Below are 11,158 nucleotides of genomic sequence, written 5' to 3'. Positions count from 1 at the left end.
GTTTTCCCGAGATAACAGGATAATTTCATTTGTTTTCTCGAGATCTCGAGTTATTATCTCAAAATAACAATCTCGAGATAACGGGATAATTTCATTTGTTTTTTCGAGATCTCGAGTTATTATCTCAAAATAATCTCGAGATAACGGGATAATTTCATTTGTTTTCTCGAGATCTCGAGTTATTATCTCAAAATAACAATCTCGAGATAACGGGATAATTTCATTTGTTTTCTCGAGATCTCGAGTTATTATCTCAAAATAACAATCTCGAGATAACGGGATAATTTCATTTGTTTTCTCGAGATCTCAAGTTATTATTTTGAAATAACATTCTCGAGATAATGGGATCATTTTCTCTAGATCTCGAGATAACGAAACGTTGTTTTCCAGAGATAACGATATAATTAATTTGAGATCTTGAGAAAACAAAACGATAGTGTAGTATATTAAATCATTGCAGGAAACATCATTCAGTGTGGCAATGTCAGAGGAGCAGGAACATATCAATCACTGCGTCACATATCTTTTCAATCAAGGCCTGACACAGGCTGAAATAGCATTATGACTTGCTATTACAGAGAATATACACATTAGTGTGCGTAATCCAAAAAGACAGTTAGCAAGGCTTCAGCTGTATTGGCGGAGCAATCTAAGTGATTCTGATGTTGTCGTTAAGTAAATAGCTGACCAGCTACGAGGTCCTGGGCGTCTCCATAATCTCAGGCCTATCATATCACAGTCATTATCTCGAGATCTCGAATTAATTATATTGTTATCTCGGGAAAACGTTTCGTTATCTCGAGATCTCGAGAAAATTATATCATTATCTCGGGAAAACAACATTTCGTTATCTCGAGATCTCGAGAAAATTATCCTGTTATCTCGGGAAAACGGCAGTTGTTATTTCGAGATACTAACTCAAGATCTCGAGAAAACAAATGAAATTAACTCGTTAGGGAAAACGGAGGAAGTAAAATGTATGAATGCATGGCCCTTAGGGCTTCCATACAAAACGATTCGTTTCACTGTCATAATTTTGAGCCATTCAGTCCAATAACATTTGGAAAGTATAGAAGCCGCACGATTAAATTATTTTATCCCCATTCAGGTTAGCCGGAAGCTAAACCGGAAGTTAGCCGGCTCGCTCGGCGATCCAGGTATTTTCATAGCCGGAAGTCGAGCTTTTTTGGCTTCAGAACACTTTCATAGTCCTGAACAGGACTTCACCTCCAACACTGTGTCCAGTAATAAAATGTCCCTAATGGACCACAAGATCCCCTGATCTTAGCGGGTCTAAGCGGGATTTTTGACGAGTGGAAAATGAGTATTAGTGAGTTTCGTGAGTGACTAGTGAGCTTTCTCCGCCTGGTCACTATGGCGCCATCTTGTGTTTTCCAACGGTCTTCTATGCTTCCAACGGTCTTCCTGAACGTCCACTGCGCATGTGCAGCTCACGTCAACCGGCTCCTGGCTGAGCGTGTGGACCAGCCTCGTCGTCAAACCGAACTGTGTACCGCAGTTTACCGGAACCACCTGCGGGCCGGCATCTCCATCACACTCACCCCGGTAAGACTGAACTCCTCCTCGGTCTTTCTTTTTCGGTCTCGGAAATAAACCCCGACAGGTTGTATGGAACCCCGACGCGATAACCCGGAAGCATGTTACATAACAACCTCCGAACTATACATTATCCCTTACATATCTTATGTTGTCATACGCCATTTTATAAGCTACACATATAAATATATATTAATTAATTAATTAATTCTGCAGAGTTAATGCTGACTGCAGGGTTGTTGTGGTGGGTGCATGAAGCTGTCAGCAGTGCTGGAAAGTAACGTAACTAAGTACACTTAAAAGATGCTTTGTACTTTACTTGAGTATTTTGTACTTTACTTGAGTGTTTGTACTTTACTTGAGTGTTTGTACTTTATGGGAACGTATTCCGTCGTTTTGCAGATTCAGATGATTGTTTACAAAATACTACCATAAACAAATGATGACGTGTTATGACGGATTAAGCAACCCGGAAGCATGTTACTGTATTCAAATGAGCTCCAACATCAGCAGCTGTGACATTAACATTAGTGTTTAAAAATAAAATGATATTGTACATAATTGATACATTTTAGTACTCGAGTAATATTTTGAATGCAGGACTTGTAATCAAGTATTTATACACTGTGTTATTATTATTTACTTTTAGGTAAAGGTGCATTATGTAGTTTTGGGGAAGACATTTTAGCTTCGCTGACTGATTTTTAGGCCCAAACAAACAAAGTACACTTTGTTCTCGTGAATGATTAAACTGAATGAATGAAGTGTTCTTTAAATGAGAACACAGAGATCAGAGATTATAACTGACAGTGAATTAATTATTGAACCCATGTACTGAAGTCCAAAGAGCTTCAGTTAGAGCAGGTTTTAATGTCGCAGAGACACTTGTGCATCATAAATGCCTAAATAATCTGATTAGAGTCAACAGGGAGATTATTGTTCACATATTAATAGATGGGATAATAAAATGCATTATACTATTTTATATATAAAGAAGTGATAAGAGGGAAAAACACGTTTAAATTTATTTAAAAAGGAAAAATGTGTACACAAGAAAAGGTGGGGAAAGTTTTGACTATTTTTGTTTAAGATTCATTCACTCAACCTTTATTTAAATCTCGACAAATGCTTCGTCTTGCAGGTGCGTATGTGCTCCTCCATCCACATGGCTCGTGTCTTCGTCTATGGCACCCTGAAGAAAGGGCAGCCCAACTACTACCGCATGTTTAAGAGCACCAACGGCAAGGCCGAGTTCCTCGCCTCGGCCCGCACCACCCAGAAATACCCTCTGGTGATCACCACCGAGTACAACATCCCCTTCCTCCTCAACCTCCCCGGCCAGGGTCACCTAGTCCAGGGCGAGATCTACAAAGTGGACGACAAGATGCTGAAATACCTGGACGCCTTGGAGAGCGTTCCCACCATGTACCAGCGGGTTCTGGTCAAGCTGGAGGTGATGGAGTGGGCGGGGGAGGCGGAGGGAGGCGAGAGGCCGGCGGCAGGAAGCATCACGGAGGCGTTTGTGTACAACACGACCACGTACGAGCCGGACTGGCCCTCGCTGCCCTGCTACGAGAGCTACGACTCGTATGGAGAGCACGGGCTGGATTATGTGACCAGAGAAGCACGGGACAGATGTCATGTGCCAGAATAACGATCCTGCAAATATGAAAGTCTTCTACCTTGTGTAGTGTCGGTGGAGTGACGATCACACTTAAATACTCTCCTGTTAATCGTTGGGGATGTCATCATTTATTGATTTTGTTCTTGGCTGGTGTTGTGGTCCACTTCTTACAGTGTACTGTATCTTTAAAGGGGCAATCAAAAATACATATTTTTCCTCTAGCCTTGCAGATATCAGCCGCAGAGATGTCTGCGTTCACTGGAATATAACGGAACCAGATAGCACTCCTCTTGTGTTGCTCAGGAGCCAAAAAAGGCGTCTCTCTGCAGAATTTATGACCCGTTTACTCAAGATAATCCACAGACCTTGTTGTGAGCAGTTTCATGTAGGAACTACTTTCTTTCTGTATCACTGAGCAGAAGGAGTCGTGCATCACATCATGGACAAGAGGCTAGCTGCCGTAGCTAAGTAAGCACGCTTACGAAACAGCTGTTTAAACGCTCCGAGCGATAAAATGCAAAACAACCCGTTTTGGCGTCCATTGTTGCTCCCACATGCTGACGTGATGCACTTAAACACACCTAAGTCGACTTCCCAATGCAGCATCTTGTCCATGCGCACAAGGCAGCATGTTTACTCCAGCGCAGTGATACAGAAAGAAAATAGTTCCTGGAAATGTTAAATTTTGATGTGAACTATCCCTTTAATGAGTTTTACTTGATGATTCATATCACGTTCTGTTTGATTAGTGGAGCAGAAGCACGATGATTTGTTTTTTTAAAGGAAAACATGGACATAACCTCACAACCTTTCAACTGTGACTTTTAGACACTATGTTTTTAGCAATAATAAACCTTTTAATGAACATGCGACTCCTCTCAGGTCTTTAATTGACTCGTCTCACTTCAAGTATCATTTTTCTCCTGCACGGTTATTTACATTTCATAACGCTGTCATCGTCTCTCTGTTCACTTCTGAGTTGCAACCATTAGTCGATGAGTTGTCTATTATATATATTACATTTTATAGATCTAATCCATTAATCCAGATAATAAAGAGGATTAATCGACAATGAAAGTAACAAAATGGATCATTACCACTAATCAGGACTCATATCGCAGGTGTGACATCTCCTCCACAGCAGCTCTGTTACCGCTGTGGAACAAATTAAAGGCTTGGCTCGAGTTTCCCTGCCAGATTTCTCTAAACAGACCTGTGAAGCTTCGTTCTCTCTGGTTTCAAACAGCTCGATCTATAACAAGAACAAAAGCGCTGTTGGAGCCGGCGACATGCAAAGAAGTACTCAAACACCAGTCTGAATATTTGTCTTCGTGATAAAAACAAACGTCTGACTCGTCTCGTGTTTTTCATACGAACACAATCTTTTCTTTCATCTTTATTCAGAAGAGTTAAAATCCAGAAAACTGGAGGAATACAGAAGAGAAGGTATTTGGCAAACGGACCAGTGAAATCTCTGTTGGCGTTGGAAGCAGTCTTGAAGTCATTTAAAAGCCTTTTAAAGAGGAAAACAAACAAAAAACAAAGAACATTTCACAGTGTATCAAAGTACTGTACAAAAGATCGCCTTATAAAAAGGAAAAGATGGATGTTTTTCTTTAACTGTGTCCGAACTGGCGTCACATTTAATTCATCTAATTATACGTAGATTGTCGGACAAAAACTGTATGTTCACATGCACACATTTGTCCTTCTGCATTAATTAAAATCCTGATTTCAAGCGTTTTATTTACACGTTTTATCCTCATCACAGGAAACATACCACATGGTGCGCAAACTCATGCTTCAGTGTCCCCAAATACTTCCGGTATGTCTTTCAGGTGTATCAAAGATAAAAATCCTCCGTACTGTAAACATGATACGTCACCGGGGGTGAAAATTAAATCCTCATGTGTGCATGTGAACAACACTCAAAGTGTGAAAGAAAAAAACAGCCAGGAAGACGCAGAAAATAAAGGAAAACTATGCGCCTACGCGTCTCTAATCAGACACCAGTGGTGCAGAAAGTGTGTAATAAGAGGGTGGAGGTGACGTGGGAGGAGGACCTCTGAGCGTGTCTGAATCAACCATTCAGAAGTATTAATTAGTGTGGAATCAATCGAGCGCCTGCGGTGCGATTCTACAGTATAATAATAAGAGTCTTTTCTGGTGTTTGTGCAGCCTAATGTTCAGGTCTTCACCCGGGAGGCGGAGAGCCTGACGGAGGCACGCTCATCAGTAAAGGTCTTTTCTGGTGCTCAGCAGCGGGCGGCTGGCGGAGCAGGTGGCGCTGCGGATCACCTCCATCCACCTGGAGACGGGAGCAATTGAAAAGACAGTTTTAAAGCCATAAAGTACATAAAATGCATTTCAAACCCCGATCACTGATCACCCGGAGCACCGTACCTTTCGAAGGTGTACTCGCTCTCCGATCTGAAGTAGTAGACGTGGGATTTAAAGTGGAGTTTGAAGACGTAGTCTTTGTGGATGTTCTCCGACTCGGACGGGACGGTGACGGAGTAGCCCAGCAGAGGGAGGCTGGCCAGAGGGTAGTCGTCCTGAGAGGAGACAAGCCGCAAGGACGGGAAAATCATCAATAATCTATATATCTATAAGTCCGCCTCCTTCTCTGCAATTAAAACAGTCTTCCTTATTCTCACCTGGTGGGACTTGTAGAAGAAGAGGCTGAAGTTGGTGAAGACCACCCAGAGCTTCTGCCAGCCGTTACTGTTCTTAAACTTCCTCAGCAGGTTTCCTGAGAGCTGGTTCTGGAAACACAAAGGACGTGTGAGGCGAAATAGATCAGGGTTTTAGAAATGAGGAGAAAAGACAGGAAAGTATCATCTCTTCTAAATATCCAGTAGTCCAATAACATGTTGCTCTTTAATTTATCCTTTAATCAGATGCTTCAGCATGTAGTTTAAGTTCTGGAGGATTTCCGTACATGGATCATTACATTTTTTGCTGTTGTAGTACCTCTCTACTCCAGCAGGTGTCACTAAAGGACAGGCTGTGTGCTCTGTACCAGCAAACCACAGAGAGAGACATGGCCCCTGAAGTCTGCTGAGGGGCCTCGTCAACTCACTGGCCGGACTACTGGCCTCTAGCAATGTCAGCGTGGACGGACAGACATGGATTGACGGACAGATGGATGATGGAGAATGGACAGAGGCAGGGTGAAAGAGGTAAAGACAAAAACACAGACATGAGAAAAAGACAAAGGACATTGAATCAATGGTCCTTTGTGGAGAAGAAGACCAGGACACACAGGACAGAAACAGACTGGACTCCACAGCTACAAGAAGAACAGACGTGTGATGTGTGGAGAGACGGCGGGTTGAACACAGTCCGGTACCTCCACAGCGACACTAAAGTCCACCATGGACACGCTGGTGTTGCGATGCCAGCACACGTGCACGGTGGTGTTACCGCGGTGACCCTGGCGCTCCAGAGACGAGCGCGAGCCGCAGAGCTCCTCCTCCGACTCCAGCTCGGCTCCACCGTCCTCCGACAGCTCTGCAGAACGACGGCAGCGATGGTTACAATCAATCAACACATAATCAGGATAGAAAATAATAAAAACGTAGAAGGAAACAATTTCATAAAACCCTAAGAAAATAGATTCATAGATATTTTGGCTTCCTTTAACACGGCTAGTCTTTCAAATATAATTTGAAGACATGTAGCTGAGTTAGCTAGCTCACACTGTTGGCTAAACACACTGACCAGCCCTTTCAGTTAGCCGCCTAGCTAAATGTGAAGCTAATTTTCCTCATTAACTACACGGCTGTGGCCAAAAAACACATAAACTTCTGTTACAGCAGATAATTTAGTAAGTCAGCTAATTTTAGCAAGCAGGCTAACACTAACAAAGTTAGCTAGCTGGTTTTATCCAATTTATCAACTTTTTTCTTTCTTTTAATGGCTTCAGTTGAAGTTAAAAGCTTAAATTTCATAATTTTTGACTCGTCTGATCGCCTTTTACTCAGTTTTGGGCCTTCAATCATCTTAAAACAGCAAGCTAAGTAAGCGTTAAGCAATATATTTAACTCTGATAACAGTTGTTGAGGGGTTAGAAGTAATTAGATTCATCAACTTTGTGTTTCCTGTGTTTATTTAGCTTGTTAAGCTCTAATTGCTGGGTACAAAGTGTTGAGCACTACATTAACCTCGAGGAACAAGCTCTGCAACATGCTAAGGATTGTTGTGTTTTGCATAGATGGCTAATGATAGTTTGGGTTTTAACATGTCTGCAGGTATTTGACACAGAACAAAGAGCTGAAGCAAATCGCTGATCAAAGCAATTTCAATGCAGCCTGAAAGAAAGACGGGAGAAAAGAAAAAATCACCCTTTTGTTGTTACTTGTAAGCCAATACTCTTTAACTGTTTGAGTTATAAACGTACATAGGAGGTGATTTTTAACTGAGGGATAATAGAGACGTCAAAGCAAAGGTCGCCAGGTGGAAGCCTCATTGAACATCGTGACAAGCGCTTAAGATAAAGAACGAGAAAGAAAGAAGATGAGAAAGAGACGGCGGCAGCTGGGGCCTGGACCTACATATATCAGGTGACATTAAAAAATATGATGAAAGACCGCCTGGAACAAATCAAGCGGGGTTATTCATGAGGCGCTGAGAGCAGCCATCTGTCGTTTTAGAGGGGAAAGAAAGAGGAGGAAAGGATTGAAATATAAGTGCGTGGTTATGTGGACTACAGGTAAAGATGATCCATTTCTCTTATAGAAAGAAAAGTAAATAACATCTGTCAGTGAAGCTGACGGGTCCCAGCTGGAGTCCTGGTGTCGCATTAACCTCAGATGAGGAGATTTTGGCGAGAGGAGCCGCAATTGGTGACAAATCTCATGTGGAAACATTTCCAGAAATAACTCTCCTGCGGGACTTTTTGTGACTCAACGTTCTGGTTCCTACAGCGTCTCAGACAGTCCTGAAATATCACGATGAATGATTAAGTAGAGCAGTCCGGTCAGACATTAAATCCTGGGTTCCTCACTCATTAACACCCAAACTCAGCGCCTGCAGTAGAGGACGGACTTACTGTTGTCAGAGAGGCTGGTGGACAGCAGGTCGGTGCTCGGGCTGCTGCTCTGCTCCGCCAGGTCGATGGCCATCCGGATGTCCTCCACCCACCGCTCCATCTCTGATGCACAGCTGGAGAAAACGAGTCAGAGATCGGATGTGAAATTCCTCACTGATAAAACTTTAATGGGTGAACAAGTAGCTGAATAGAAAATAGGTCAAACACACACTTTTAATGAGAGGACAAGCAAACTGTTGCAGACGTCCTGCAGAGAGGAGATCCATTTTTTATGAAGCCGACCTGCATTAAACTTTCACACTGTTATTCTTGGAAACAATTAGTTTTTTTATTCTGTGTTCTTGTTTCCTTTTCTTTAATTCTTTTATTCATCTCGTTCACAGTAAACGCTCTTAGAGGTGCAGCGTGGCATCTAGCGGTGAGGTTGCAGATTGTAACCACCCCTCGTCTTAAGCTTTAATATTCGGCCTTAAGTCTTGTGAAATTGTGTCATTATTATTTAAAAATGTGATTTTCTTGAGCTGTTTCTGTGTTTACCTGGCGGCCACCACCACGGACTGGCGCTGCCCGAACAAGGTGAACGAATGAGGGACTCCCCACTCCTCCTCGCTCTCTCGGATCTACAGGAACAATCAAAACGTAAACAGAAATACATTAAAGGTGCAGTATTTAAGAACAGGCTACCTCCAAACAGATAGGGGGCAGCATATTATGAGAGAAACCGCTAAGTGCTGAAAACTGTAGCTGTCATTAGCCTTTTAGCTCAGTTAACTGTGTAGCTAGCACCTCGGACTGGGAGCTAGGGTTGTTATTGTGAGAAAGGATGGGTAGCTAGCTGGTTAGCATGCTAACTTAGACATAGACGTCAAAAATGTTATTTCTTCACATTCTGTTGATTATTTAAGCTAATTTTTGAGCGTTTTAAACTAAGAATTCGTACATATTGCACCTTCGAGTTGTTCTACTTGCATAGGCCAACATGGTGACATCACGTACCGTCATGCCATACAGAGGCAGCTGGCCGTGAACTTTAAACTGGTTGGACGGCGTCATTCCTCGACTGGTGTACACCAAAGAATCGCTGAACTGCAGGGGACAAGGAGATAATCTACAGATTATTTTTCTGCTGTCGCTGATATTAGCTTTGTTTTGAAAAGTAGCTGAACTGTCGTACCAGGAAGAACATCCTCTGCTGAAGGCCCTTCCCTGAGAGCTTGCTGAGGCAGCCGAGCCTGATAAATTCCTGCGAGTCAAACACAAACATATGAGCCAAAATAGGACAGAAAGATAAACTAACAAAATGGAGGGAAATTGGGGGCCCTACCCTCCCGGGGATGGCGAGGTTGTCGATGCCGGTCAGATCTTTCTTCAGCTCTAGAAGCTTCTGGAAGTTCTCCATCTTCATCATGGTGCCTTGGAGCTGCACCACCATCTCTGAAATGTCTGCCAGGCCCGCTGAGAGGAAGATGAAAAGATGATTGTAGATAAAAATACATACGAGGGAGGGAGAGGTGGGGATACAAAAAAAGCAGAGCCATACCTCTGCAGTCCCTGAAGTCGTCGTGGGTGGGCGGGTAGTGCTTGCAGAGCCTCTCCAGGATGAGCTTGTAGTGCAGCAGGCGGTGGAGAGGCCTGAGGAGGAAGATGTTGAAGGGCAGGTAGCAAACTCTCTGCTGCTCGAAGTCTCGACACACGGTCTCCACCTTCCGAACGGACCTGAGGGACGGAGATGTTGCCTTTCAAAGCACTCCTACACTGTTGGTGTAATGGTTGCATGATGTTCTCATCACCCATGACTAACTAACTACCCGACCACGTTTGGTTGCGGAGGTTCACATACCTGCAGGCCCGCTCCAGTTCCACAAGGCACTCTGAATGTTTCTGAAGGTGAACGGTCAGCTGCTGCAGATCCAAAAGAAATTAAGATATTTAAAATAAAGATAAGATACAGAGAGAGGTCTGTAACTTCAACACCTGTAAACCGAATCTTACAAAGACAACAATGTGTTGTAGTCCAAAAACAAGGAATAAGAGGGTTCATGTTACCCTCAGACCCTGGATGTTCTTCAGGAGAATGTCACCAATACGTTGATAGTCTCCTTTAATGTGAGCGTTTGAACGACCCTCCCTGAAAGAGGAAAGAGAAGGAATACACTGAGCTTGTTGCACCTGCAGTTACACTGATTCACCAGTAGATGTCAGAGAAGAGCCACGTTTCTGATGCACACGACTGGAAAATCTTCCACTCGATTCCCACAATCCCATTTATCCGACCAGCGAGTCATTGGGGCGTGTGTGTGTGTGTGTGTGTGTGTGTGTGTGTCCTCCTGTCTGTCATTACAGAAATAACACAGACAAGGATCCCATAGGAGGAAACGAAGGGCTATGCATGTGCACATTAGCTCCCATGCAGAGCCACATTAGTCCTTTCATGTCACGGTTTCATGGTTTCATGTTTAATTACTCTGGAATGTGGCGACTTGAAAGTGATTAAAAATCGTGGTGCAGCAATTATCCCACTAATTATCCCATTTGTCTAAATAAAATAAATGAATAAACAGAATTCAAATCGACTTATTTGTCCTTCTTAATGGAGATTTGTGCTTTTCTCCACTTGTTTGTTTGTGTGGGGTTATCAAACGCGATACAGAAACACAACAGTGGAGTTAAGTAATTTGTTTATGTCTCGCTAAAGTACTAAAAACACTAATCTGCTCTTACAATCCTTCTAATTTTGTGGTGGATTTGTGTTGTTTACATCCAGTAATCCTTTTTAATTACTTCAACTCTTTGTAGACTTTGTCTTGTAGACTGATTGCTTATAAAAAGCCACATCAGTGTCTGAATTATCATCATTTTCCTGCTTTTCTGTGCTGAATTTTAGCCATTTAAAGGTGCACTCTAGTTTTGGGGAAGACATTTTA

The 11,158-nt window shown here is 42.8% G+C and overlaps 2 protein-coding genes across 6 annotated transcripts in view; one reads left to right on the top strand and one right to left on the bottom strand.

Moving 5' to 3' along the window:
* The first annotated feature begins 1,217 nt into the window (after positions 1 to 1,217).
* LOC311253044 (gamma-glutamylaminecyclotransferase C-like) lies at positions 1,218 to 4,046 on the top strand. Its single transcript, XM_084346763.1, has 2 exons — positions 1,218 to 1,566; positions 2,699 to 4,046. Exons 1-2 carry the CDS (start codon positions 1,375 to 1,377, stop codon positions 3,209 to 3,211), a joined length of 705 nt encoding a protein of 234 aa, XP_084202889.1. The 5' UTR covers positions 1,218 to 1,374; the 3' UTR covers positions 3,212 to 4,046.
* A 493-nt stretch (positions 4,047 to 4,539) lies between these two features.
* The window catches only part of LOC311253271 (FERM, ARHGEF and pleckstrin domain-containing protein 1-like), a 60,029-nt gene continuing 53,410 nt past the window's right edge, over positions 4,540 to 11,158 (bottom strand). For 4 of the 5 annotated variants that reach the window (XM_084347111.1, XM_084347113.1, XM_084347114.1 and 1 more), the window contains exons 18-28: positions 10,281 to 10,362; positions 10,075 to 10,136; positions 9,775 to 9,950; positions 9,409 to 9,689; positions 9,231 to 9,320; positions 8,772 to 8,854; positions 8,235 to 8,347; positions 6,534 to 6,694; positions 5,839 to 5,946; positions 5,585 to 5,736; positions 4,540 to 5,489 (exon numbers count right to left, since the gene is read on the bottom strand). In XM_084347111.1, coding sequence (XP_084203237.1) covers positions 5,414 to 5,489; positions 5,585 to 5,736; positions 5,839 to 5,946; positions 6,534 to 6,694; positions 8,235 to 8,347; positions 8,772 to 8,854; positions 9,231 to 9,320; positions 9,409 to 9,689; positions 9,775 to 9,950; positions 10,075 to 10,136; positions 10,281 to 10,362 — 1,384 coding nt within the window. In that variant the 3' untranslated portion in view covers positions 4,540 to 5,413. The remainder of the gene's footprint in view (positions 5,490 to 5,584; positions 5,737 to 5,838; positions 5,947 to 6,533; positions 6,695 to 8,234; positions 8,348 to 8,771; positions 8,855 to 9,230; positions 9,321 to 9,408; positions 9,690 to 9,774; positions 9,951 to 10,074; positions 10,137 to 10,280; positions 10,363 to 11,158) is intronic. The other variant, XM_084347115.1, reaches the window with a different exon arrangement.

Source organism: Pagrus pagrus, assembly GCF_965226575.1.
Source record: "Pagrus pagrus genome assembly, chromosome: 24".
Classification (NCBI taxonomy): Eukaryota; Metazoa; Chordata; class Actinopteri; order Spariformes; family Sparidae; genus Pagrus; species Pagrus pagrus.
The sequence above is the reverse complement of the archived record's forward strand: the minus strand, read 5'-3'. Positions and strand labels throughout refer to the sequence as shown.

What these genes read in the sequence shown, in the direction of transcription:
- LOC311253044 (XM_084346763.1), top strand. Translation starts at nt 1,375, where the DNA reads ATGGCGCCATCTTGTGTTTTCCAACGGTCTTCTATGCTTCCAACGGTC. An exon ending in TCTCCATCACACTCACCCCG is followed by an intron (nt 1,567 to 2,698) that starts GTAAGACTGAAC and finishes TTCGTCTTGCAG; the next exon opens with GTGCGTATGTGCTCCTCCAT.